Consider the following 27798-nt stretch of genomic DNA (forward strand, 5'->3'; position numbering starts at 1 on the left):
TTACAGCCCAGTGCTATTTGTAGAAGGAATGTTTGGTGCCCAACTTGGGTAAGTATAGAGATTGAATATAGGCACTATCCATGTCATAATTGCGAGCATAACTACAGCAACTCCAATGATGTTAATGCCCAAACCAGCTTTCACCTAAAGGAGAGGAAAAAGAAAGCAGAAACTCACATCAAGACACTGAAGAAAGTTTTTAAAATGCTAAAAAAACCCTTTAGGGACTTCTGCTTAAAACTCACCATGTCCATAACAGTTAAATGACCATATGAAAATACAATGGCATTGGCTGGGTTTGCTACGGGAAGCAGGAATGCAAAGGAAGTACACAAGGTAGCAGGTATCAAAATGAAAAGTGGGTTCACATGAATGGCTTCAGCCTGTTGTAAAATAAAAGAGAGAGAACAGCTGTCAAGGGACACATTTGCCAAATGAAATACATAAATACAAACTTATTATATTAACACAAGTGAACTGTGAACAGAACTGCCAGTTTAAATAGTGACAAATAACCTTTTCTGATAACTCATTTGTAAGATTATATCTAGGAATGCTTCAGGGGAAAAAAGGTGATTCTAATACAGAATAGCTACTGTACTTTAAATTCACACCTGATGTTTTCTAATTGTAATTGAGTCCATCAAAAAAAGACTATTGCAAAGAGTGCATGCACTGCACAAGCACTAAAAGCAAAAACACTGCAAGAAAGATGGCATAGTTGAATTTGTACATAATACATAGGAGGGATTCAACGAAGTGAGAACTAAGGTTTCTTTGTAAGAGAGGAAAAGGGTATTAGTATGTGTCTAGGCTGGCCAAGAGGAAAATCTACAGACTAGAAGATGATCAGTAAGTTTTGAAGAAGAAGAAAGAACTGCGTGTTTTGATAAAGATGATGAGAAGAAAGGACACAATTGAACTGAGAAGAGAAGAAATGAGAATTACATATAAAGCACATCTATTAGCCCTCTGTTCTCTTTGGTGACAGCTTGAAAGTTGCAGTGTTAACCATTTTTGCTGAAGATGTGGTCCTGAAGAAACATGAAGAGAGCTGTCCTTTTTAAGTGTTTCGACTATTCGTAAATAGGAATAACAGCATCGATTTCTGAGTGTTGAACTTTTACCTAATTTTACTGAATTTTCAGCATCTCTTGTAACAACCAAGTATCCAATGCATGACACAGAACAGCAAAAAAATGCATGAAGTATTTTATGGAGACTTTTAAAAACTGCTTCTTTGAGAAGCTGTATTATTACATGGATGACAGAGCAGATTCTGATTAAAAACAACCTGTGTTATACTCACCAAAGGAGATAGTATGGGCAAAAATATCGTAATGGTAGCTGGATTGCTGGCCACTTCTGTTACTGAAGTGACAATAAGGCATGATATCAGGATAATCAGCCACAGGGGTAATGATCCTAGAGGGGTCAATTTACTTGCTACCCACTCAGAAAGTTTTGAAACCTGCATAAGGAATATGACAACATGATTATGTTTTACAAATCACTGAAAAGAAAATTTAATAAATGGTATGGAACAGGAATTTACTCATCTGCTAATTGTGAAGTATTTGTGTAAAAGAGAAAAAATCTGAAATATTTTCCATATTTCTACCACGTTTTTAAGCATATTTTTCTAACTCAATGGTGTACTATAGGAACCTATGCAAACTACATTCCATTTATTTATATTCACACCTCTGAGATGTTTAGAGGAGTTATAATCAGAAAATTGTAATATGCATACATCAGGCTTTGTAACCAGAGTTTGGGCCCAAACCTGCTCGATTTACTAGAGTAGCCAGCAGGGCTCCACATGGGAGGTACCTCAGTGACACGGGACATTAACCCTAAGGCTTTGGAAACAGTGTGTCTGCACAACTCCTACCACCATCAGGTTTAAATTAAATAACAAACAGTAGTCATCATTGTGCATAGTCTTTGAAGACAAAGCAAACTCCTTTTTTTGTAACCCTGCTTTCTGAATGTCTTGAATATTCGTCACATTTATCATGTTCAATATTGCTACAGAATAACTTGCTAAAACAGGAGAATAACTGTGAATTCACTGCATGTCTGAATTGCTCCTGATGTAGGTCATGCTAATTGTTCAGTATGTTCTATAAATTGCATTACCTCACAGCCGTCTGCCAGTGCAAACCCGCCACCAACAAGAATAGCTATTTCCCAGGGCATGCATGACTGAAATTCCTTCCAAGTAATCAGTGGAGTGTAACCAAAAACAGCTAGAGAAAAAAAAATTAAAAAAAAAACCAAACCAAAACAAAAAACCCCCACCAACATTTAAAAACATATTGAAAAATATATTGAAATAATCTCTCTGAGGAAGTATTTCAGAAATATTCAAAGGCAAAATCTCATCATTATAACATGAAGAAAGTCTTTGACGGGAACAACCTGCACTTCCTGGGATGGATCCTTAGCTGGTGAAAACTGTCACACCCTGAAGACAATAGAGCTATAATGGTTTCCACCAGTGGAGCATTGGCCCCTCTCCCCTCCTTCCCTATGTGGAAGATAGCTATGGGATATCAATGAGTTTAATTTACTCAATAAAACTGCACTATTCAGACAGATTGCTGAGCAAATGCTGTTTCACGTAGACTCATTTAGGTTCTGATCTTGCATTCTCTGTGAACCCCCAGGTCTCATTGATTTCAGCAGCAGAATTGAATGCATAAAGACGACAAGTGGGAGGTATACTTTAATCAGGGTGAATTCCATTTTGAAGGGATAAATTAAATGAGAATGGACTCATTTACCATGTTGAATTTTAGCGGGTACCTTAAATAAGCAGTTACATTTTCAAAAAATAAACCCAACCTTGGCCCATGCAGTCCCATTCAAAGCCCACTGCAGTCAATGGAAAGGTGGTTTCCATTGGCGGCGGTGGGCTGCAGGTAGCAAGTTCCTGCACAGCACTAGCTCCTGCTGCTCACATTGCTTAATTGTCGGCACTAACTTCCAGGCCAGAGATGCTTTATATCCCAGTAAGATATTATCCTGTATTAAGATTGTAACATCAGCATTTAACAACATTCCTCTAACAAGTGCAATAAGCTCTATTTGTGGTAGCATCTTAGATACCTTATTGTAGTAAAATTCACATCAAAATATACTCAACTGTTTTCTCCATTTGAAGTCCTAGACAACGTTTTTGCTGGAATAATAAAGAACAGGAGGCCTATCACTAAGGCAGTTGTTGAATCTGTAGCATAGCCTTTATACCTAAGGAGAAGTTAACAAGAAAAGAACCACATAAATATATATAGTCAGGAGGGGTAGGGGAAAAGAGTGAGGAGGAAGATGGAGTGGCAGAAAGGAGCTGTTATGGACTAACCACACACTCCCATTCCCCACCCCCCATGCTGCTTGATGCAGTGGAAAGAGGTAGAGGAGGAATGAAGGAGTGAAGTTGAGCCTGGAAAGAAAGGGGGTGGGGGAAAGGTGTTTTAGTTTTTGTCTTTGTTTCTTGCCATCAAAATCTATTTTTAATCGGCAATTAAATTAAATGAATTTTCCCCAAATCAAGTCTGTTTTGACCATGATGGTAACTAGTAAGGCATCTCCCTGTCTTCATCTTGATCCACCATTTTTTTGACCTTATTTTCTCCTCTGTCGTGTTGAGGAGGGGGAGTGAGAGAGTGGCTGGGTGGGCATCTGGCAGCCAGCCAAGGTCAGTTCACCACATCTGTAGAAATATTAGATGCAAGCCCTCTAAATTCATAAATAAGCATCTTGAGTAAGCATGTGTTATTTTGTCACAGAGAAATAAGCTGGGGGAGGGGAACGTTTGGGAATAGCTGATGCTTAAACAACTAATTTTCACAGTTCAGTGATAAATTTAATAACTTTATTATGCTCTGTAATAGATTCAGTCCAACAGGCCTTAAGAGCACTGTGCATACCCACAAAGGATGATGCTTTTGTAGCTAAGAGAAGGCAGCAGAGCTTTATTATCATCCTCCTATGGCTGTCACTACTCAGTCATAGACACAAGGGCCATGTTTATTTTGGTCATTTCCAGTGCCTGAGAACTGCTTGCGCTAGTGTTTCTTAAACTAATCCAATGCCCTTCTAACTTGTCCAGAGTAGCCCCAAGATTAGGTAAAGTGCAAAGCTGAGCTCTAAGGCCATTTTAACACATCCGTCTGATTTTGTTATACACTGTTAGGTGGTGACATATCCCAGTCTGTCTTATTTCAGCCAAGATGGTCATTCAAATGAATAAGAATTTTGCTGAAGAAAGTTTAAACTAACATTTTCTTAAGCTTTGTTATTATTTTTTTCTATTTTCTGTAAGTTCTTCTGTAAGTTTTCCTGAACCAATATACCAATATAATTGTCCTCGCAGCCTCATACCATATGCTCTTCTGCATATGCAGCTACAGTAGGTCCAAGCATATCTTCCCAGCAGCTTAAGGTTTTATACTAAACCAGGGCTTTTCACTGAAAGGGAAAAATCATCTCCCAGTCATACGTTACAAATGTATATTCTGGAAGATCCCTTTGCTTTAACAACAGTGTTAGGTGAGATTCAAAAAACCTTAATATACATAGCACACTGACACCACAACCAGCATAGTTTTAGCTAACACTGTCACAAAATGAAGCTGCCGTAGAAGTTGAAATGGTTCTCTAATATGTTATCTCCTGCTTCCTGCTGTCTGCTAGCACAGAAAACACTTCCAAAAAACAAGTTATTATTTTGTTATGGTTTCTTAAGGCAGAGGATTCTGCCTATATATTACGTTTAGCCTAGGACCAGATGCACTGAGTCTAAAGAGCAGAAAATCTCTTCCTCTAGGATCCTATCCTGCACTCTCTTAAGACTTGCTAGGGGTTTTGAAGGAAGGCAAGATTTAGGTACAGAAACAATTCATGCTGCCACTTTCTTCTAGGCAGCTGCTTTTTCACAGAATAGTTGAGGTTGGAAGGGATCTCTGGAGGTCACCTGGTCCAACTCCCCCTGCTCAAGCAGAGTCACCCAGAGCCAGTTGCCCAGGACCATGTCCAGACAGCTTTTGAATATCTCCAAGGATGGAGACTCCACAACCTCTCTGGGCAACCTGTGCCAGTGCTTGGTCACCCTCACAGGTAAAAAGCATCTCCTGTTGTTCAAGAGGAACCCTCTATGTTTCAGTTTGTGCCCATTGCCTCTGGTACTGTCACTGGGCACCACTGAGAAGAGCCTGGCTCTGTCCTCTTTGCACCCTCTCAGGTATTTTTAAACATTGACAAGATGCCCCTGCAGCCTTCCCTTCTCCAGGCTAAACAGTCCCAGCTCTCTCAGCCCCTCCTCATAGGAAAGATGCTCCAGTCCCTTAATCATCTTTGTGGCCCTTTGTTGGACTCTCTCCAGTATATCCATGTCTTGTACCGAGGAGCAGCAGTGGATGCAGCAGAACTGGACGCAGCACTCCAGGTATGGCCTCACCAGTGATAAGCAGAGGGGAAGGATCAACTCCCTCGACCTGCTGGCAACACTCCTCCTAACACAGCCCAGGATACCATTTGCCACCTTTGCAGCAACAGCACATTGCTGGCTCACGTTCAACTTGATGTCCACCAGGACCCCCAGGTCCTTTTCCACCAAGCTGCATTCCAACTGGGTAGCCCCCAGTGTGTTCTGGTGCCTGGGGTTATTTCTCCCCAGGTGCAGGACTTTGCACTTCCCCTTGTTGAAGGAGGTGCAATTTTTTCCTCACAAAAACTTAGTGTTCCTGATGCAAAAACACCATTCTCAGAAAACCTGCTTGGGACACACACAACATCCTACCGTTAGTCGTACTATTATAAAGACACACATGGCACCATTCCAAACAGAACCTTTTCAATCATTATCAAATTTTGAGATAAACATTTTTCAAAGTCCATTTATCCAAGCTGTAACACAATTGCATATACAACATCTACCTGCTTATAACAATGCAAATCTGATTGTCCTATAAGGAAGCAAAAAAGCTGTTGATTAAGGAAATCTCACAATGACTCCAACTGAGATCATTGTAGAGAACAGGGCTGTGGGCAAAAGTACATAGTGGCCATGTATTGGAAGTAAAGAAAGGAATAAACCATGCAGAAAAAAGAAAGAATACACTCAGGCAATAATCTGAGGAAGCGTGAGGGAAGCCCACCTTGCATACATCAGCTGTAATCAGCTGCAGCCCAGTATTGAACTTTCTGTTTCTTAGGAGGTTCATAAAGCCCTGGCCAAAGGCCAACTTGAAACTCCCCTAATTCAAGCTAATACCCTACAGCCTGGAATCAGGCCAGGACATGGAAGGAAACCACTGTAGCAGAAATGATGTGTGATCCTTTGCTGTCAACAGATGGGGAGGAAACAGGCGTTTTTACCCTGTGCTGCTCTCTATAGTGTTATACAACATTTATTAAAACATCCTGCTGTCTGCCTCCAGAGGGAGGTAACAGGGGATCAGGGCAGGACAGTAAAGGATTAGTCTTTGATAGATTTACAAAATTTTCTTAAGAAAAACTAACTGATAAAGGTAACGTATATTTGAAAGGCATCTGCTAATGCTGCTTTAAAATGAGCTCTACTAAATGCTGATACAGCACAAATGTGGATTAAAAATTGGCTGACATTTCAAAAAGTAGCACTTAAAAAGTGGGGAGGTATCATCATTAAATACCAATATTTCTGCTGGGATTTCAAAAAAATCAGTGTTTGTATTTTAGAGGGGTATTCAGTAACTTGTGAGGATGCACACAAGGGGCTGAGAACATGAACATGGGTGGTGAGAGTGATGGGAATTTGTTTCTTGAAGCAAAACTTTGAGCATTCCATTTAGTTTGTCAAAACAAAGCTTATAATGTGATATAATTAACGTATATCCTTAAAACACCTATCACAGAAAAGTTTTTAATCCAGCAGGGAAAGACAAAAACAGATGGCTGGAAGCTATATTCAGACAGAGAAAAAGGTGCGATTTTGTCTTGTTTAGTTTGGCAACATAGACGATTATCTACCAGGACAGACTATCAAGGAAAGCAGTAAATTCCAAAATCTGAGGAACCTGTGCTTTGCCACCCTGAAATCAAGCCTGGTTGCCCTCTGGGAATTCATGTTCTAATAAAATAAATCTGTACTGGGCTTAACACACAGAACAATGTAACTCTTCTGAACTTCAGCATGTTAGAATAAATGAACTGGTGGTCCTGTCTGGTTTAAGACCTTGGGAGTGGTGTAATTCCCACCTAATAGGACCCACTTACTGGTCCAGGAGGGTCTCAAGGTTACTTACAGCTCTGACATTGCGGCTTTTCATAAGGACAAAGCTCATCTGTGCAGGTGACAGAACTTCCCTGAGGCTGGCTTGAGACTGTGGGATAAGATCCTGTGGAAAGTAAGTACTATCAGATTTCTGATAAGAAATCAGACTTCTAAGGGCAGAGAATATTTCCTTGCAGTTGTTTCCTGTAACATAAACTTAAGGAAGTTGTGCACATGCCTCTCAGTATACTTAAATCCAAAACACTGAACAGCTTTGTACACAGAGGCATTAGGCAACAAGTGCGTGAGAGATGTAAGCCGCAGTTCACGCACTGCTAGAAGAAGCCTCTTGGACATTACAGTGATGAGTGCAATGTAACCACTGATAGAACCACAGTTCCTGGGTTTTGAGTTCTTTTTCCTGTTTCTTTGTTTTCTTTAAGGAAGATGGGTTACTACTCCCAGCTGTACCTGCACTGGCTCCTTGCCCCACTCATGTATCTCAGCTGAGAAGTTTTCGTTGCTCAGAAAAGTAAAAACCTAATTGCCTGGTTTTATGCCTGTTAATGCAATTGATTGATAAATGAAAGCTATCTAGAAATAGGCAAGGTCTGAATAGTAAGAAATGCTTTCTTTCCCCTTAAAGGTTTTGTTAGGGAGTGACACAAGCTTTGTTTGTCTTCAGGTTACCTCACCCAAATTATAACATGATTCAGCCTAATGTGACATGACACGTGCTTGCATTCCCTTCCAAGGAAAACATTAGAGGGCATCCACAAAGTACAATCCCCGTGCAGAACCTGTAACCACACTTATTATGAGAATATTCTTCTTTTCCCTGCCAGTGAAAAAATCCTCAGACAACAGCAACCAGACAACTTCAAATAGGAAAATGTGGATCTCTGGACTGAAATAATTCATTTGAGCCATAAGTCCCAAATTTGAAAGGTTGTTTACAATGTCTGTTTTTCAGTATCAGATTTATCTCGTTAAACAGTGCTCGATGAGCACTGAATGTTAATGTGAAGCAGAAAGAGAAGCAAAGCCAGCCTGATTGCTTAGCTAGCTGATTGCTTGATTAGGTCAACACTCCAAGACCCCTTCAAGAATACATTGTTTCATATGAGACAATGATCATCAGCTCTGCTGTTGTTATAAGGGAAAAAAATGTTCTTTTGCAATTTTTTTTATAATTAAAAAGTAAATAATTTAAAAACAATTTTAGTTTTAAATACAATTTTTAATGCTATTTTTACACAAAATAATTTTGTTTTGCACTTTAAATCTTCAAAGAGCTACAATTATTCCTTGGAACATCCCCTACCAGATTTTCTGGCAGAGCACTGGGGAGGGTGTGTGAGCGTATGAATGGTGGGAATATATTTAAAGAGAGGAGGCATGATGGATGCATGTTCGCATGTCATTTATGACAGACACACAGGAAAACAAAATGGAAAATTACTATCCAAATCCAGCACTGGCCTTTGACCCATCCAGTAATAAACGTTAAATCCAGAAGGACCTAAACAACACAAAGTCCTGCTCCTCCCTATCCTGCAACTACTTCCCGGTACTCCAGAGCAAAACTCAGACCTTTATCACAGAAGAACAGAACTGAAATTACAGTAATTACAGCAAGACAACAGGAGATATCACAGTATTATAAGTTCTTGCAAGAGCAACCAGTTTCTTAGGGAAAAAAGTCTGGGTGATCCTGGGGAAGGGACTGCGTAACCAAGCTGGAGCAGAAGGCAAAAAAATGTAATAGTTTCTGAATTGTTCCTGGCTTTTTGGTGATTAGTTGAACTGTGACATTGAGAGAGTTACGTACGAACAGATCGTAATTTATATCATTAACTACAGCTGTCAAAGTAGGGGATTTTGGCCTGTATGCATACAAGTGTGGCTGTCACTAGGGGCAGTAGATCAAAAAATTCTAACCAAAGATTTATTCTTGAAATTGCAGATTTGATGGGGAAGTAGGATACTGTAACATCAATCATGCATTCTCCCTCACTGGATCAAGTCTAAAATCTAGGCATAATCCCTCTTAGGAGGCACTTTATTTTATCCTGTAATGGGTTTAGCACACTTCAGATATTGCATACCTACATCTATGAAATTGCTGGAGTTTACCTATTCTGCATACACGACAAAGGTTTTCAACAACTTCAGCCTGGGATATTTCTGAAGTGTTGAAAGTATTTTTTTTTTTTTTAATTGAGAAGAAAAGAAGGTATATAGTTAAGACACAGTACAGTTCTTGTTGGTGCATCAAAAAGATTACTTACTTTGGGAAAAGTGAAGACCATCCTGGGATGAAGCCAGGCTCTCTGGTGAACCACAGTAGGGTCATTAGAATGAATAGGACAAGTGTAACGATTTCTGGGTAGCTATAGCAGAAACAGAATGGGTTATACATTTTCCTGAATTCACACTTGGATTTACTCACTCTTGTTTGCACATTTATAGTTTGACATACCTCACTGGTCCAAGTTTCTTGTACTCCTCCTGAATCACCTGTGCCGAGGCCTCTTCTCTAGCTGTTTTCTTTTTGCCACACTTGAACATGTTTTTAAAACTGGAATGTAAATCAGCAATATTGAATGATGAATTAAGAGTGTATACAGAAGAAAAAAAAAAAAAGTCCAACCTTTCCAGTCACCAATAGCACTTTACAAAAGTAAAATTTTCATTTTAAAATGCAGTATCTCCCATTTAATTATCACACACCAAACTGAGCATATTGGAATTAACTGACAAAGCCCAGTGGGAGCTTGACAGAGGCAGCAACAAAATGTGTCCTGTTATTGACTAGCTCATTTGCCCAGGCAGGATGAAACTTTAATCACGGAACTAATTGAAACAATCAAATACATAACCTGGCTATTTAATGAAAGTCATCTATGACTTTGCTTTACTTCGTTTTGTAATGAAAAAGTTTGTATCGCATGAGTAGCCTGCATACTGATCAGCAGACTATTTGCTATGATCTAGGGTTTCATTCTTGGGTAAGACCCTTACACAATGTTAAAAAGAACACTATTGAAACAATCAAGAAAAATGAAACAATAAATGTTCACATACAGAATGGTAAGCATGGGATGATTCTAAGCCTGCTTGAGAGCAGACAGTCTCACTCTTCATCTCTTGCACCATAAGTAGCCATGTAATTGTGGAAGACAGCTGTCCCCATTGTTATATCTCTGCAGATGTTAGTGAACTCATGGAGCACAAGGCTTTGAAGAATCAGCCCAAAAGAAGCATTGTCCTCTCCAAAACCTTAAAAGCACAGGCTCTGAGGGGAACTCCCCCCACCCCACCATACTACCGCATATAAAAGTGGAAGTTTTTTACTTCACATTTACAAATATAGTCATCCAGTTTATAACATAGATATTGCTCTAGTATTCAAGCCAATCCCTGACTCCAGTGAAGGGCAACATCCTGACTATAAATCTTCCAGTCTTAGACCAAAATGTATAAAATTTCAGTGTTCTTCTGTCTGGCACACATGCACTGTTTAATGATGATGTGTGTATATTCTAAAGGAATGGGTATCATCTGTAATATGGACTTTTCGCATTGGGCTGAGTAGTCAAGGATCCTTATTTTAGAAAATTCTTGTCCCATCCAGAGACTCAGCCATATTAATCAAGGACGCAAAATCACTGTTGCTGTATTATCTGCCTGTTGAGCCTGTTAAACTTAGATGCAATATTTACTCCTGGTACGAAGTATCTCATCAATCTTTAGTTTTATTGATTACAACATTTACTTACTCAAACCCAAGGAAAAGCCACTGGAGCCAGACCCAGGAGAGCAGCAGAATAATAACTGTGATGGGGATGGAAAGGATAAACCAGGATCCAAAATTGATGCACTGGCAAGCTGGGTAACGTCTGGATGAAAGTAGAAAAACTGTTTAGTTGAGCTTTGCAAAGGAATGAAGACTTGTGAGAAGTGCCAGAAAGCCCTGCTGCAAGAGAGTGCTTCTGGCTGGCAGCTGACTTCAGTATGAGGTGGTCGCTGGTGTCCTCTTCCCTCATCCTCCCGTCCTGTTACTGATTATCATGACCACTACAGGAACTAGCTGTGCCAGTTATCTGAGCACTGGATCAGCAACACGTCTGGGGATCTGACACCGATCTAGGCCTGTCTAACCTGAGTTCAGTAGGCAAGGAAGGGCCACTCACAGCGTTAAGGACCATTAGGACTACAAAGAAACAGAACTTGAAGAAAAGCTGTTCTTTGAGAGGAGACTTTAGCACAAGAAAATATACTCAAATGAAAAACTCCAATGAACTTAGAAGACAACAGTGGAGACAACATTGAGACTTGTATTGTTTAAGGTTCCATAAGGGATTCAAAACTGATTAAAACCAAAATTATTACTACTAATTTCCAGGAAAGGCAGGAATGTTCATTTGTGGTGGATTGTCTCTCCAGTCACCTTGTCTCTTTGAGGCTGTCTTAATCTACTCTTTACACATGTGGGCCATTCAACCAGAGCTGTCCCTGCCATGTGCATTTAAGAAAAGGAGAAATGGACTTTGGTTTTCTGAAAGAAATGAATTTACTGTTGAATGAAATAGATAGATGCCAGATAGGCAAAAAGGCCAGGTAAATGAATCCTGTTTTCCAATTTACTTTATGAACAGGAGTTATTCTTCCTTTGAGCTCCTCCAGCTCTACTGAGAGAGCTTTTAATGCTAAAAGTGAGAAAATGCTAGTCTCGTTGAACAGCCTTCCTCCTTGATGCAAAAATCAGATGGAAGGGAAATCACAATGTCCAGATGGAGGCTGTAATGACTATTTCCAGTTATTAGCCAATCTTTTGTATTTCAGGCCTTGCTAGAAGAAAAGGAATTCTGATGGTCACGTAGGTCTTCAACGCAGTAAATGCTTATTATAAATGCTTTCTCAAGTATTGTGCAAATGTTAGGATTGATCTATATTTACTATGATGCTTACATATATTGCAATTAAAGTGCCAGCAGGGACTGAACCAAAACTCCTACCCACTTCTTGAGGTGATGTTCTAAACTGCAACTATACTTAGTCATGACAGTGAAACTGGAACAAGAAAAAGCATTGTGCTATTATACATAATTTATTGATTACGTGGCTATTTAGCTTTTATTACATGATTAGCCACATCAATTTTTGAATGTATGAATTCCAAGATAGGAAAAAACTGACATCAGCATAGCAATGATTTAGCATTTCGTCACTTGCTAAAGTGTTTATGATCATTCCTGAATTCCTTACTGAGCAACAAAACAAGCTCTTGAAAACTTTATTATAAAGAGGCAATTCTGTTATAAAATGTTAATTTATTGTGGTCAGGTTTCACAGTAAGTTTGTGCAGGGCTGAATATATATGTAAGTATTTCTAGTAATCTTAATATTAAAGTTAGGTATTCTTCACCTCCAGAGCAAATATTCCTCAGGTAGACTGGATGATCAATTTAAATGATTTAAAAAATGATGTATTATATAGTGCTGGTTGGATTATCTGCTATTGTTGGATTATCTACTACAGGTCTTGCCTGAGACAAGGATGGACGGGACACACTGAACTATTTATTTTCTAGACCTATTTCCTTTGGAAAATGAAAAAGTGTGATTGATTTTAATAATCCTCATTTTACAGTGATTCAGTGCCAATAACAATAAAATCTTTCCAGGCAAACACTACAAATGCCAACAAATTTCATTCATAGAACGAAAGATAAGATTATTCTTTTTAGGCCTTTTATAAAATTGCTTAGGTTGAAAATAATGTAATGTTGGCAAAGTTTGATTCTTTGTGTTGGAAGGTCAAAGTCAGTTACCAGAATAGGATTCAGGACATTGAGTAGCCTAACCCTGAGCCTGACTGGAGAACCAAAGGTTTCATCATGGGATTTACGCTTCCTCAAGCATAGGAGAACTCGGTTTTCTCCCTGACACAGTGTTGTCTGGTAACCCTTTCTCTCTCTAGTCTCTCCACAGCCTTCCCCTCGCCCTGCACAGGGGTGCAGCTGCCTGCGCTCCTAGGATCCACGGCCCTGCTCTAATATGACCCAGCTGTGAACCTTGGCTTGCAGTGCTGAAGAAACTTCTTCATATGGGAAAGAACTGTGAGAAAGTCTCTACAGCAGAGCTATGTAAGATTAGATATAGGTAAAACTACAGATGTGAGATAACTGACATGGGGATCTGCAGCAGCTTGAAGGATTCAAGAGGAAAAACACCAATACAGAAAGGGATAAAATACTAAAGGAAAAACATATGGAGTCAGAAGAAAGGGACCCAGCATCATCGAGGATCTGTTCCAGGGAGCAGTGAGAACCAACCCATCTCATCCTTACTGATGCCTCCCTGGCCAGTAAAGGCTTTTGGGTATCTTATGGGCAAAGGTGAGCAGACTAATGCTTAGCCTACTAGCTGGTTACACAACTTCTTGGTGTGTTAACCAATCCTTTTCTTTTTTTTTCTTTCTTTTTCTTTTTTTTTTTTTTTCCCATTGGGTATATTCTAGACGCTGTATTGTAGTGTCTCTTTGCACACAATTAAAGAATGAACAGAGTGACCCTGAGAGGATCAATAACAAATCTGTCTTGAAAAGGAGCCCTTATGGAAGTTGGTCTCACTGGCAGGGATGCTTAGCATTGCATCGTTGTTTGCTTCTGCCCTGTGGAACACAGCATAATTGCATGTCCTAAATCAACAGCAGGCTGAGGCTGCCCAGCAACACGCAGGCTCCAATGCTAACACAGATATACTGGTTTCCTCTTCATGTGACAGATGAAAAAGAGGGAATTAGAGAACAGTAAACACTAATTCCAACTTCTTATTTAATACTGAAATTGGGAAGATATGAGGAATATGGAATTTCACAGTGCCGATCTGCTCCCTGTATAACAACTAGCGTAACTAAGAAAAGGCGATGGGTGATAGTAGTAGGCGACTCTCTTCTGAGAAGTACGGAGGCACCCATTTGCCGACCTGATGCACTCTCTAGAAAGGTGTGCTGTGTACCAGGGGCTTGTATCAGGGATGTCACTGAGAGACTACCAAGCCTCGTACAGTCCACTGAGTATTATCTGCTGCAGTTGCTTCATGTGGGCACTAGTGATAGAGCCAGGAGCAGTCTGAGGAGTATCAAGAAGGATTACAGAGCCCTGGAAGTGGTGGTAAGGGACTCTGGAGCACAGGTGGTCTTTTCATCAATCCTCCCCATCAAAGGGAAGGTGTTTGAAACGGCCAGTCGAATCTGGAGAATCAACAAATGGTTACAGGACTGGTGCCAGAGACAGGGGTTCGGCTACTTAGACCGTGGGACTCACTTTGAGAAACCTGGTCTGCTGGGGGCTGATGGGGTCCATCTGTCAGAGAAGGGGAAGAGCATCTTTGGTCATAGGCTTGCCAAGCTGGTGAAGAGGGCTTTAAACTAAAGTTGCTGGGGAGGGGAACTTCAATCCATCCCACTCCTACCAGCTTGATGCCAGCGCCAGCAAGAGATGCCCAGAGCCTGGAGAGGGATCACAGGTCAGCAGGAGAGCACCTGAAGAGCAGCACAAAGGAATTCCAACCACTCCAGCCAGTAAGTCAGCTTCACTGGGGACTCAACTTAAATACCTCTATGCAAACACAAGTAGCATGGGGAATAAACAAGAGGAGTTACGAGACATGTGCACGCCTGCAGGGCTACGATCTTATTGGCATCACGGAGACATAGTGGGATGGCTCCTATGACTGGAGTGTTGGAATGGAAGGATACAGGCTCTTTAGGAAGGACAGGCAGGGGAGACGAGGAGGGGGTGTCACCCTCTATGTCAGTGACCAGCTGGAGTGCATGGAGATCCACCTGGGGATGGATGAGGAGCTGACCGAGAGCCTATGGGTCAGGATTAAAGGGAGGGCAGGGACAGGTGACATTATAGTGGGGGTCTGCTACAGGCCACCCGACCAGGAAGACCAAGCAGATGAGGTTCTCTATAGACAGATAGGAGCAGCCTCACGTTCACAAGCCCTGGTCCTCATGGGGGACTTTGATATTTGTTGGAGGGGCAACACAGCAGGGCATAAGCAATCCAGGAGGTTCCTGGAATGTGTTGATGATAACTTCCTTCTCCAAGTGGTAGAGGAGCCAATGAGGAACGGTGCTATGCTGGACCTTGTTCTCACCAACAAGGAGGAGCTGGTGGGGAATGTGAAGCTTGAGGGCAGCCTTGGCTGCAGTGACCATGAAATGGTGGAGTTCAAGATCCTTAGGGCAGCGAGGAGGGTGCACAGCAAGCTCACTATCCTGGACTTCAGGAGACCAGACTTTGGCCTCTTCAGGCATCTGCTTGGTAGAGTACCATGGGATAAAGCCTTGGAGGGAAGAGGGGCCCCAAGAAAGCTGGTAAATATTCAAGGATCACCTCCTCCAAGCTCAGGAGCGATGCATCCCAACAAAGACGAAGTCAGGCAAAAACACCAGGAGGCCTGCGTGGATGAACAAGGAGCTCCTGGACAAACTCGAACACAAAAAGGAAGCCTACAGAGGGTGGAAGCAAGGACAGGTAGCCTGGGAGGAATACAGAGAAATTGTCCAAGCAGCCAGGGATCAGGTTAGGAAAGCCAAAGCCCTGATAGAATTAAATCTGGCCAGGGACATCAAGGGCAACAAGAAAAGCTTCTATAGGTACGTCAGTGATAAAAGGAAGACTAGGGAAAATGTGGGCCCTCTCTGGAAGGAAACAGGAGACCTGGTTACCTGGGCATGGAGAAGGCTGAGGTACTCAGTGACTTTTTTGCCTCAGTCTTCACCAGCAGGTGCTCCAGCCACACCGCCCAAGCCGCAGAAGGCAAAGGCAAGGGCTGGGAGAATGAAGAACCACCCACCGTAGGAGAAGATCAGGTTTGAGACCATCTGAGGAACCTGAAGGTGCACAAGTCCATGGGACCTGATGGGATGCATCTGCGGGTCCCGAGGCAACTAACAGATGAAGTGGCTAAGCCACTATCTATCATATTTGAGAAGTTGTGGCAGTCTGGAGAAGCTCACGCTGACTGGAAAAGGGGAAACATAACCCCCATTTTTAAAAAGGGAAAAAAGGAAGACCCGGGGACCTACAGGCCAGTCAGTCTCACCTCTGTGCCCGCAAGATCATGGAGCGGATCCTCCTGGAAACTATGCTGAGGCACACAGAAAATAAGGAGGTGATTGGGGACAGCCAACATGGCTTCACTAAGGGCAAATCGTGCCTGACAAATTTGGTGGCCTTCTACGATAGGGTTACAGTGTTGGTGGATAAGGGAAGAGCAACAGATGTCATCTACCTGGACTTATGCAAAACATTTGACACTGTCCCACATGACATCCTTGTCTCTAAACTGCAGAGACATGGATTTGACAGATGGACCACTCAGTGGATAAGGAATTGGCTGGATGGTCACACTCAAAGAGTTGCTGTCAACGGCTCGATGTCCAAGTGGAGACCAGTGACAAGTGGCGTTCCTCAGGGGTCAGTATTGCGACCAGTGTTGTTTAACATCTTTGTCGGTGACATGGACGGTGGGATTGAGTGCACCCTCAGCAAGTTTGCCGACAACACCAAGCTGTGTGGTGCAGTCAACACACTGGAGGGAAGGGATGCCATCCAGAGGGTCCTTGACAGGCTTGAGAGGTAGACCCGTGTGAACCTCATGAAGTTCAACAAGGCCAAGTGCAAGGTCCTGCACATGGATCAGGGCAATCCTAAGCCCAAATACAGGCTGGGTGATGAGTGGATTGAAAGCAGCCCTGCGGAGAAGGACTTGGGGGAGTTGGTTGATGAGAAGCTCAACATGACCCAGCAATGTATGTTTGCAGCCCAGAAAGCCAACCGTATCCTGGACTGCATCAAAAGAAGCATGACCAGCAGGTTGAGGGAGGTGATCCTCTCCCTCTACTCTGCTCTCGTGAGACCCCACCTGGAGTACTGCATCCAGCTCTGGGGCCCCCAGCATAAGAAGGACACGGACCTGTTGGAGCGAGTCCAGAGGAGGGCCACAAAGATGATCAGAGGGCTGGAGCACCTCTCCTATGAAGACAGGCTGAGAGAGTTGGGGTTGTTCAGCCTGGAGAAGAGAAGGTTCCAGGGAGACTTCATAGCGGCCTTCCAGTACCTAAAGGGAGCCTACAAGAAAGCTGGAGAGGGACTTTTTACAAGGGCGTGCAGTGATAGGACAAGGGGTAATGGCTTTAAACTGAAAGAGAGTAGATTTAGATTAGATGTAAGGAAGAAATTCTTCACTGTGAGGGTGGTGAGGCACTGGAACAGGTTGCCCAGAGAGGTTGTGGATGCCTCATCCCTGGAAGTGTTCAAGGCCAGGTGGCATGGCAACCTGGTCTAGTGGAAGGTATCCCTGTCCATTGCAGGGGGGTTGGACTAGATGATCTTTGAAGGTCCCTGCCAACTAAAACCATCCTATGATTCTATGATTTTGAGTGTTTTGTTACTGAGTGGGAAACCCAGGAATATGCTGTATGTACAACTCTTTTGCTGAATTATTCTACTTCAGATGCTTATGATACGTGAAGGTAGACTGCACATGTGTCCAAGTCATGCTAACAGGTCAATTCCCACTTCAGACAGGGCGTAAATACAAACGAGGCCTCTGAGGAGAAGGGGAGCAAGACAGTTAAAGATAAAAATATTTGCACAGTTACTTGGTAGATTCAGCTTAAGTTAAGGATTAGGCTCAGAGGGTGTGTAAAGATTAAACAAAATCCTGGTGGGGTATAAAACTGGATTACACATGCAGTGCTGCATGTATGGCCCATGCTCCTAGCAGAGGGTGAAGACCCAGGGAGAGAACAACGATCTGCTTATGCATTCTTGAAGAGATTGTTAACAGCTAAGACAAACTGAAAAACCAGCTGCAAGCCAGTTTTCTTCAAGTTTCCTACAACTTCAGGGAAATGAACAAGAACAGTTCTTACCCCTAGTAATCAATCTTGGATTCTTCTAGGCTCCTGAGTGTGAACCCTGCTTGAACCAGAAATGCTTATATGTCTAAAAGTTTAAGTTTGAAGGACTTATAATGCCATAGTCTGCCCTGTGTAGTTCTTTGGCCCCAGTACAAAGCACTCTTATAATTTCCATACTGTTTCCATTGTTGCTGTTCTCTTAGCACAGGCTGATTTACAGACTGTACCACTTCAGTTCTCTTTCGCAGCATGCTGAAGCCAAATTTCATCCATTCATGGAACACAAGTTGGAAGAAAACCTATCAATAACTGGTCTTTCACCATTTTGCCGTGTGCAATATAGAATAGTGGGCAGAGGATAATAAAAGGATTGTGCTTTATTTTGTTATATTTTAAAATTAGAGTATGAATATTTCTGGCAATGAGTAGTTTGCAGAAGAAAAAAAAGTTCAGCAAGAACTAGTGGTTTTTGAAAAGCTTCGGAATGAAATCTGCCAATTTTCTTTTCAAAGTAGTTCTACTTAGAAAAGAAAAGGAATATTAAAGAATGTTTTTAATAACCTCAAAACAAAGTGTTCCACTGAATGCAAAGTTTCAGACTGGTTTGAAATGATTTGCTTTTTTGTTGATTAACAGACCTAAATTCCTCATTTCAACAATGCACTAAGCATAGCCTCCTGAAAGTCTCCTGATGCTTTTTGCTAAGCAGACCTGAACTTAGCTCCTGCTCTACTTAGAAATGAATAACAGTTCTTTAAGGCCGGATAGCATCTGTCACATTCATACTAAGTAGCGTCTTCCTCCTCAGATCAGCCCATCTTTTTCCATGCAGCTATTCAAAGAGTAAAGTACTACTTAACCAAAGAATGTTCATCTTGTTGCATGTGTTGGGTGATCACTTATAGCCTTTCCCAGTATAAGGCAAATGCAACCATGCAATTTCATTTTACCCCTTTAATAAAAAATAACAAAAAGAAAGCAATAGAATCAAACAATATAAAAATAAAAGGGTCAGGTTTCTAATGCATTTTAGGGGAGCCATGTGAGAGCTCAAGAAAGAACAGTTAAAATTCTGGATTAAGATGAATACAAACAATGTAATATAGTCTCTTACGTATTGAAGTGCTCAGCAAAAATCAGATTAGTCGATGTTCCTGTGATTGTGGTCAGCCCTCCAATGGTAGCAGAATAAGCAACACATAAGCACATCACTTTGAAAATCCCACTGTATTTGTCCTCTCTGCTTTTTCTCCCTGTTTCAGCAGGTGGTAGGTTCTGCTTAGAAAGGATATACACCAATTAATATATAAAAGGGCTCATCATCAAGCACAAAAATAGGATTCAAGGATGTCCCAGAAGAGCCAGACAATTTGCTGGCAATATAGCTGTACGCAGCATGGTTTGGTTTGCTGTTACAGTGGTACTACAATTATTCATGTGAAGGAAAATGAGGGAGAGTCAAATCCTGAAGTCCTTTTCCTGAGCTGTCTCAGTCTTTACACAAGAATTTCATTTATATATACTGATACATATATACACCTGATATATAGAGTTTCTACTTTGGTGAGGTTGGTTTAACTTGTGTAAAATACACTGGGAGCACAAAACCACTAATGAAATAACTACATAAACAAACTGTATGTATATGTGTATCTACACATGTATCTCTTATTCACATGAAACTAGCTTCATTGCTAGCTGTGCCATGTTAGGTGTTACCTAGAAGTGAGATTTAGGTTAAAACTAAGTTACACACATTAGCTGCATAATAAAAAGACACCTTAAGTACCTGTTCCTTTTCTTTTTCATTTTCCTTTTCAATTGTGCACACAGTACTACCCACATTGTTGTCATATCTGGAAAAACAAAGGTATGTATTGTAATAAACAGATATTCTATTTAGATGAATTCTTAGAACAGAATTTAGTAAATGAATAACTATTACCCATTAACTTGTTTTTCTTTCTTTTTCCAGTCACTGATTTCACATTCTCCTATATTTTCTGTAAGACATTGATGCAAAGACAGATAAGTATTTAAGGAAGCAAAACTGGAAAGGTTCCATCAGCATGTCCCATTCCATGCAATCACTTCACATCATCCCATGAATACATTTACAAGTGGCAATCTTAAAAACAGCTGAGTTGTGCCCTACTCCTTCATGACTCCTGTTCCCCAGAGTCTGAATCTTCTAATGAGGAGAATCTTTCTAATTTACTATCCAACTGTGTACGTAACCAGTTTAGATCCATTTGTTCCCCCACCATTACCCTACAGCTCAAAGAGCTCTTTTCTTTTGCTAATGTTTAACCCCAGTGTACTTATAGCCTTATATTTCTTTTCAGACTTTTTACTACAAGCCAGCCTCTCCTCTTCTCTTCTCCCCTCCTCTCATATAACTGCCATATTCTGCATCTGTTCAGTTTTAATTAATCTTTGTGAACATGTGAGACCTCACACACAGCAGTCCAAGAGAAGTCTTACAATGAAGCATGTAATGATGCCAGTACTTCCCTAGCCATTCAACTCTACGTGGTGTTTAGTCCGCTGCAGAGTGAGGGTGGGCAAAGACAAAAACTGCACTGCGTGCCTACCATCCAGCTCCAGTGCTGGGTTGATGGAGCCGTTAGAGCAAGACATCTCCCGCGCATCAGCTTCTGCTTCAGCTCTGATGATCTGCTGAGCTACAGCCTCTACAATTGGCATCACCATGGCAGCAGCAGAGGTGTTGCTGAGCCACATTGACAAGAAAGCACAGCTCACCATGAAACCCAGCATAAGCCTGGAACAGGAGAGAAGAGTCTGTGGCTGCTACAGCAACACCTCTTATCACCACTCTATTTAATATAAATGGAAAGCTTTTTCAACAGAAAGCTTGAATGTAGGAAACACTGAAAATTTAAAGTTTGTAATTGACCTCTGAGGAAGTTTATGAATTACAATTTTCTTGATCACTGAAATTATCGTATGTTAGAGTTAAAGGTTCAAATATATTATAAATTGAAACAGAAGCAATAATGTTTATTCACAGAATGATACTGTATTTGAATCATCTTTGAAGAAAGAGCACCATGCATGTCACAAGTTCAAATGAAAGTTAAAATGGCTATACTGCTAATGCTATTAAACTTGTATTGTACAAGCTAGGTCAAAACCCCGGACTTATCACTTGGGCTGTAAGTCCTCTAGATACCAGTCCAGGTGTTATAGGAAGAAATATTAACAATTCAGTAAGTGGTACTTAACTTAGTTCTTAATCAGAGCCCCAAGACAGGTGTAGGGATTATTTGTGCTTCAATAAACATCATATTTGATATTAAATAGGAAAGTGAAGGTCATTACAATGTCTTAGTCTGGTCTTGGCACAGCTTATGCTAAGTTTACTACAAATAGGAATTGCATCTGTGCAATTCCTGATTGCACTGATGCAATTCACCAAATTGCATCAGTGACTGGAGTCACTCTAGTTTTACACTAAAAAAATCAAATATTCCATGTCATATCTGGTAAAGTTGGACAGTAAACTTAGAATACAGGCTATATCGTAATTTTTAATGCATCTCTTGGAGTTGTAAATGAGAGTAGTCCTCTTGACTTTCTGTCCCAAGGTGTTGGCAGTGTCATTAAACACCTGCCATGCATCACCACAGTGAGAGAAAAACTGTGAGTGGAGGGACTGTGGTGTTGCAGCATTTTCTGGGAAGTCATTTGTGCAATTTGTAAAGCTCTTTGCCTGGCCTTGATCGAAAGCTTCACAAAAACTGTAAGGATTACTCGGCACACGAAGACAAGATTTTATACAAAAATAATGTAAGCAATGTTTTATGACATAAAAATACCATTCAAAATGCCTCTCATAGCCTTTCATTTCAGCTAATAGCAACAACATTTCAAACTTGATTTTTTCTCAATAGGGGCACCTTGTCTTTTCTCTTTGCACTTTTAATTGCATAATGATGAAATAATCTGCAGACCTGCAAGTGGTGGATCTGATTCAACACAAATTGTCATCAGTAGTATAAAACCCATTAACTTTACGCAGTTTTTGATTAGGTCCTCAGATGGAAGCTGGAGAAGAATTGTGTTTTCAGGAGAAATTTTTATGCAGAAAATACTGGTCAGGCTAAGCACACTGAATATGAACATTAACATTGTAGAGAAATACAATTTTAGTACAACTTGCAAGAGGATTTAAAACCAAACCAAATTAAGACATTCACTAACATGTTTCAAAACTGTTCGTCATAAATTTCCAGCATTTGATGGACTGATGGTCAGGTGACCATTTAATACAGTGTGGTGTACTCTAATGAGTGACTCTGAAATTGATTAAAAAAAATAATAAAATATATCCTAACCTGTTCAGCCCCAGTTTTTCTGCATTATTCTCCCTGTGGTGGTGTTAAAAAACATTCTGCATGGAGCCTTGGATGATAACTTCATTTACATTCAACTATAAAGTCACTCTTTGCTATGTAATGCACAATCAATGTTTTATTACTCGTTGCAGGTTGCATAGATGTATTCACCTTTCCCTGCTAGTCTGCAGACCAGACCGCATAGCTCAAATGGCAGAAGGCCTTTAAGGCCTCACAGAATCATAGAATCATTTAGGTTGGAAAAGACCCTTAAGATCATCGAGGCCAACTGTTAACCTAACACTGCCAAGTCCACCACTAAACCATGTCCCTAAGCGCCACGTCTACATGTCTTTTAAATACCTCCAGGGATGGTGATTCCACCACTTCCCTGGGCAGCCTGGTCCAATGCTTGACAACCCTTTCGGTGAAGAAATTTTTCTTAGTATCCAATCTAAACCTCCCCTGGTGCAACTTGAGGCCGTTTCCTCTCATCCTATCGCTTGTTACTTGGGAGAAGAAATCGATACCCACCTCACTACAACCTCCTTTCAGGTTTCCCCTCAGCCTCCTTTTCCCCAGGCTAAACAACCCCGGTTCCCTCAGCCACTCCGCACAGGACTTGTTCTCTAGATCCTTCACCAGCTTCGTTGCCCTTCTTTGGACACGCTCCAGCGCCTCAATGTCTTTCTTGTAGTGAGGGGCCCAAAACCGAACACAGTATGTGAGGTGTGGTCTCACCAGTGCCAAGTACAGGGGGATGATCACTTCCGTAGTCCTGCTGGCCCCACTATTTCTGATACAAGCCTGTTTCTCCAGAAGAATGCAGAATCCAGAAGACTCCCGCTATTCTACTTCCACTGCTGCGTCCCCCATGCCCTCTAATGCAAGAAACCTCCTACAATGATATCTCTGCCTCGGGCTGGATGAGGCTCCAATGTGCACAGGCTGGCTGGGGACTCCTGCTAGCGGAGGAGGAGGGCTGTGCACAGAGAACAGCATGCATCGCTTTGCAGCGGGCACAGCTAACGAGCAGCAGATGCTGAGAGGTGGGAGGATCCTCTCCTTCACAGATCATCTTATCATAGTCTTATCATCCTTTTGTCAAGATCAGGAAACATGATAGAGCTGAGATAGTTATGAGGCATACTGCTTCCTCAGCTGTCTGTGGAGTTGCTCTCGGTATCCTCAGCAGCTGGCTGCGGGTTTCTGTGTTCACAGCAAGTTCCCCAGCAGTGTTCAGCTTAGCACAGCACACCATCCACTTGTGTTCTCCCTTTCAAGATTTCAGCCAAAAGGTGAGGATTTAGGAGTGATCAAAAAAAGAGAAGCTGAAATAACTAAAACCGCGTAGCTCAAGAATATAGCTAAAGATAACGGGAGGCAGTTGAACGAGAATGTAGGGAGCATTTTGTCAAAAAAGAAAGCTACCAGCTATCAAAAGATGCAGGAAAAATCAAAATACATGTGATATTTAAAATTAGGACAGACAAATCACTGAGGAATAGAAGTAATCCAGCATTTCCATGAGGTGTTATTAGTTAGATCACCTAAGAGGCATCTCATTTTTTAGACCTGGGATTTCTATTTTTCTGACTTTTTACTTCCTGTCACTGTCTGCTTCCTGACAAGGAGTCATAAGCATCAGGTATTCTGGGAAGCCAGACTCGCTTTACAGATCTTATCTGCAACCTTCCTGGTGTGTTAACAGGTGAATCCGTGGGCCTAAAGCTTTTCTGCAAGCTTGTAAAGCAAGCAAAGAAAAGAGTTTTCACTTCATAAGATATATGCTGATAATGAGTAAGTAGAGAGTGTGTGATTTCGTTTCCCTCATCACCTCATCCAGCTGGGGAAGTTCCTATTCCTCTGATATTTTCTTCATAGGTAGACAAAGCACAAAACATCAATAAAGACATTGTGCTTAATGTGTTTTTCCTTCCTCACCACAGCTTTAGTTTTATGACTTTTTTTCCTCACTGTGTATTTGAACTCTTCTTGTATTTTTGGGAAGTGTCCAGACTTCTGCAAACAGTATTGAAATACAAATTGATAATAAGCATAGCACAGATGTTCAGTTGTAGGCATCAGATATGTAACGTACTAACCACGAATAAGAAATAGGACCCTTACATTATTCACAAATTAATCAGATTTTTTCAATTAGGATTTCAGCAAAATAATAAAGTGTCACCTACAAATGAATCATATCATTTCAAGTATCTACTTTGTTTCAGTAGAAAAGAAAGGCTGGATTTCTACTACAGAAAAAGCAGTAGGCAATTATTTCTGGAATGCATAGCTTTCCACAAGTATTATTGTCCTTCAAGACATTGTTTAGCACATACCATGCAGGGTTGACACCCACCAGCATCACCATTCTTAAAGCCACTCTTTTGTGGAAATTCCATTTTTCTATTGACGTTGCCAAACAAATTACTCCAATCAGCAGCAGATGAAAGTCTTTAAAATAAGCAGATGCCACCTGAAATAAAAACAAAAAATATTTTGTTAACTAAATGGTGACTTTCTATTAGTATTTGGTACTATCAGATTAATGAAAAAAAATTTCAGTAAGGGTATATATTGAAATAAATATCGAGGAACTTTTGTGGCTTAAAATTAGACTGTTAATTTCATTGAGACTGTTAATTTCATTGAAACTCTTAATTTCATTTAACCAAATGATGCAAGAGTAACTGCACTAAAGTGCATAGTGTTAAAACAAAATGAAAAATAAAGCTTATGATATGCACAACCTAAGATCATCAGGCACATCTCACATATGAACTAAATCACCAGTGAAATGCTGCTTTTATTAATTTTGTCATCTATCCAACAGATAAAAGAACAACTTTAAACATAGACTTAGAGTATGGTCATCTGTGGTGTCATCTCTTTGACATGAAGATGTATACCCAGCATTTTGCACATGGGGTCTTTAGTGAGTCATCTCGCTTCTGTAACATCAAGGATATTTTATACCTATCTAGCATTTTCCCAACAACTGGCGTCTAAGCACTGAATCACAATCTAGAAAAAAATATTAAAGAAATATGAACAAGTCCTGAGGACAAAGCATGTAAGCAAGTCTTCAGGCAGACCTACTGTCATTGGCACTCAGCAAATCCACGGATTAGCCTATCAGGTTTCAACATTATGTGGTTCTTTCTTTGGAGATTTTATCATTGAAATCCGTAATACGATAGAGAGGAAAAAAAGGGTTACCTCCTTGGATTCCATTATACCAAACAATGGGAACATAAAGGCAGGGAGCAAAGCTGAAACAGCCAGTGGCAAAGCTTCTGTGAGCCAAAAGATGGCAACTACAAACAACGTGTACGCACATTCTGCTTCCTAGAATACAAAAGGCACCAACAAAAATGTAAGTGGATCATCCAGGAAAAAAATCACAATTGCAAAAAGTCCAGCTATATCAGTAGAAAGATTCCCCCCACCTGGAACAAGTACGAGCCAAGGGACCTGAATTTAGGGTACTTATTGTCTGCTATTGATAATCCTGCTAAGATATGAAACATAGTCTGTAAAATAGTTTTAAAGAATTTTTTCTGAGAGATAGTAAAACTACTTAAATGCCACCACTTATGAAAGGTAGAAAAAGTCAGCTGCCTTTTCCTTCAAGCACAATTAATCATATAGGTCATTCTGGATCATTCTCAGACCATGAATTAACATAAATCACAAACATTCTGCAGCTGCAAGCAAACCTTTAAACCTCTAGGAGTACTCACAGTCAATAATAGGTCAAATTTTCTCTCTCCTGTAATCAATGAAGTTTTGTCATCAGCATCAATAAGGCACGGATATCATCTAATATAAAAAGCATTGTGCAAGACTGACAAGAAACACAGCTGTTGTTTGTAAAACTTGTAATTTTACTGAGTGTCTTTCATTTGAACTCCTGTAAAACAGGAGTTTTTTCAGTTTTTTCAGGAGAGTTTACCTCAATGCTGCCCGTAAAATGCAGCCACAGCCAAATATAATGAGATGAAGTGAGCCTAGTTTCTTCTAGAATCCTAGAAACCTCTTTTGTGTAGTTTTGATTTATATTTCTGCTCTTGAGGAAAATGGTTTAGACCTTTTAATGCCACTGGTTAGGGCATGAAACTACTCAGCAGCAGCAGAGATGGTTTGTATTGGGAAAGGAATAGCTTAATGAAATGGCTCTGGGAACCTCTGACTGGAAAACAACAATGTTAAATCCCAGTCAGTCAGCTATGTCTAGCATTTTTTTGGGGGGGAAGCTTCTGTTACGTATGAAACAATTTGATAGTGTCAATTCATTTCTCAAGAATTTCCTCTCACAGAGGAAACTGAAATATTGAAACTGTGATGTGAGACAGTGTGAAGCATGTTGCTCTGTAACCACTGTCTATCTGTGATGCAAGGACTTCTGAACTGGACTTTCATGTATTGTTATGCATGATACATATAATGCTTGTGTGAGAACTCAATTTCGTTCTGCTGACATCAGAGCTGTACCAAATAGAATCACTAATAAAATTTTTAGATAGCTGTTTCATCAACCTGGAGTTTTCACAAGAGTTATTGAATGCCAGAAGAATTTATTTCAAGTAAAATAAAACTAAGGTGTCCTGTCATAACCTTTGCTCTACTTAGGAACCAAAGGGAATTTCTCAGATCATTGATTCCAGTCATTTGCTATCAGACAACACAGTATATGATGAACTTAAAATCCATCATCAAATAAAAAGGTAATTGCAGCTGTCTTCCTGACAATTCATCTCCATTGTCAATCATACAGAGCTGTTTAAAAGTGGCCAAAATATAATAGTAAGGACAGGATTTTCAAGGTAGTCTAGATGATATTAAATGAGAAAAACATTTCCTGAACAAGAAAACAAATATATAATTCAGAACTTTATGCAACCAGCACAGAATCTTACATTAAAGCTGTTTTCTCTACATTTCTATGCAAATACTCTGAGCTGACAGGAAAAAAAAAAGAAATTCCACAATGCAAAGATCATGAAGTCATTCAAGGTCCCTTCCAATCCAAACCATTCTATGATTCTATGATTCTGAAAAGATCTGGGAATCTCAGGCTTGACACACAGGTGGAAAATAATTACCTCTCAAAGCAGGTCACTTACTTTGGTTTTGATGATAAGTGGAAGTGGAAGTAAAAGCAGTGGGGTGAGGACAATGAGCAGGAACCTTCGGTAAACCAAGAGGTAGCTAAGAATCTTCAT

The 27798-nt window shown here is 40.7% G+C and overlaps 1 protein-coding gene across 1 annotated transcript; it reads right to left on the reverse strand.

The window, feature by feature from the left end:
- On the reverse strand, nucleotides 1–27798 carry SLC13A1 (solute carrier family 13 member 1). Its single transcript, XM_050903655.1, has 15 exons — nucleotides 27700–27798; nucleotides 25793–25921; nucleotides 24913–25049; nucleotides 20804–20991; nucleotides 20155–20212; nucleotides 19999–20065; nucleotides 19324–19487; nucleotides 11044–11163; nucleotides 9744–9842; nucleotides 9553–9654; nucleotides 3152–3255; nucleotides 2143–2252; nucleotides 1310–1471; nucleotides 246–383; nucleotides 1–144 (listed from the first exon to the last, which is right to left on the reverse strand). Exons 1-15 carry the CDS (start codon nucleotides 27796–27798, stop codon nucleotides 1–3), a joined length of 1821 nt encoding a protein of 606 aa, XP_050759612.1.

This window comes from Gymnogyps californianus, chromosome 1 (genome assembly GCF_018139145.2).
Source record: "Gymnogyps californianus isolate 813 chromosome 1, ASM1813914v2, whole genome shotgun sequence".
Taxonomy (NCBI): domain Eukaryota; kingdom Metazoa; phylum Chordata; class Aves; order Accipitriformes; family Cathartidae; genus Gymnogyps; species Gymnogyps californianus.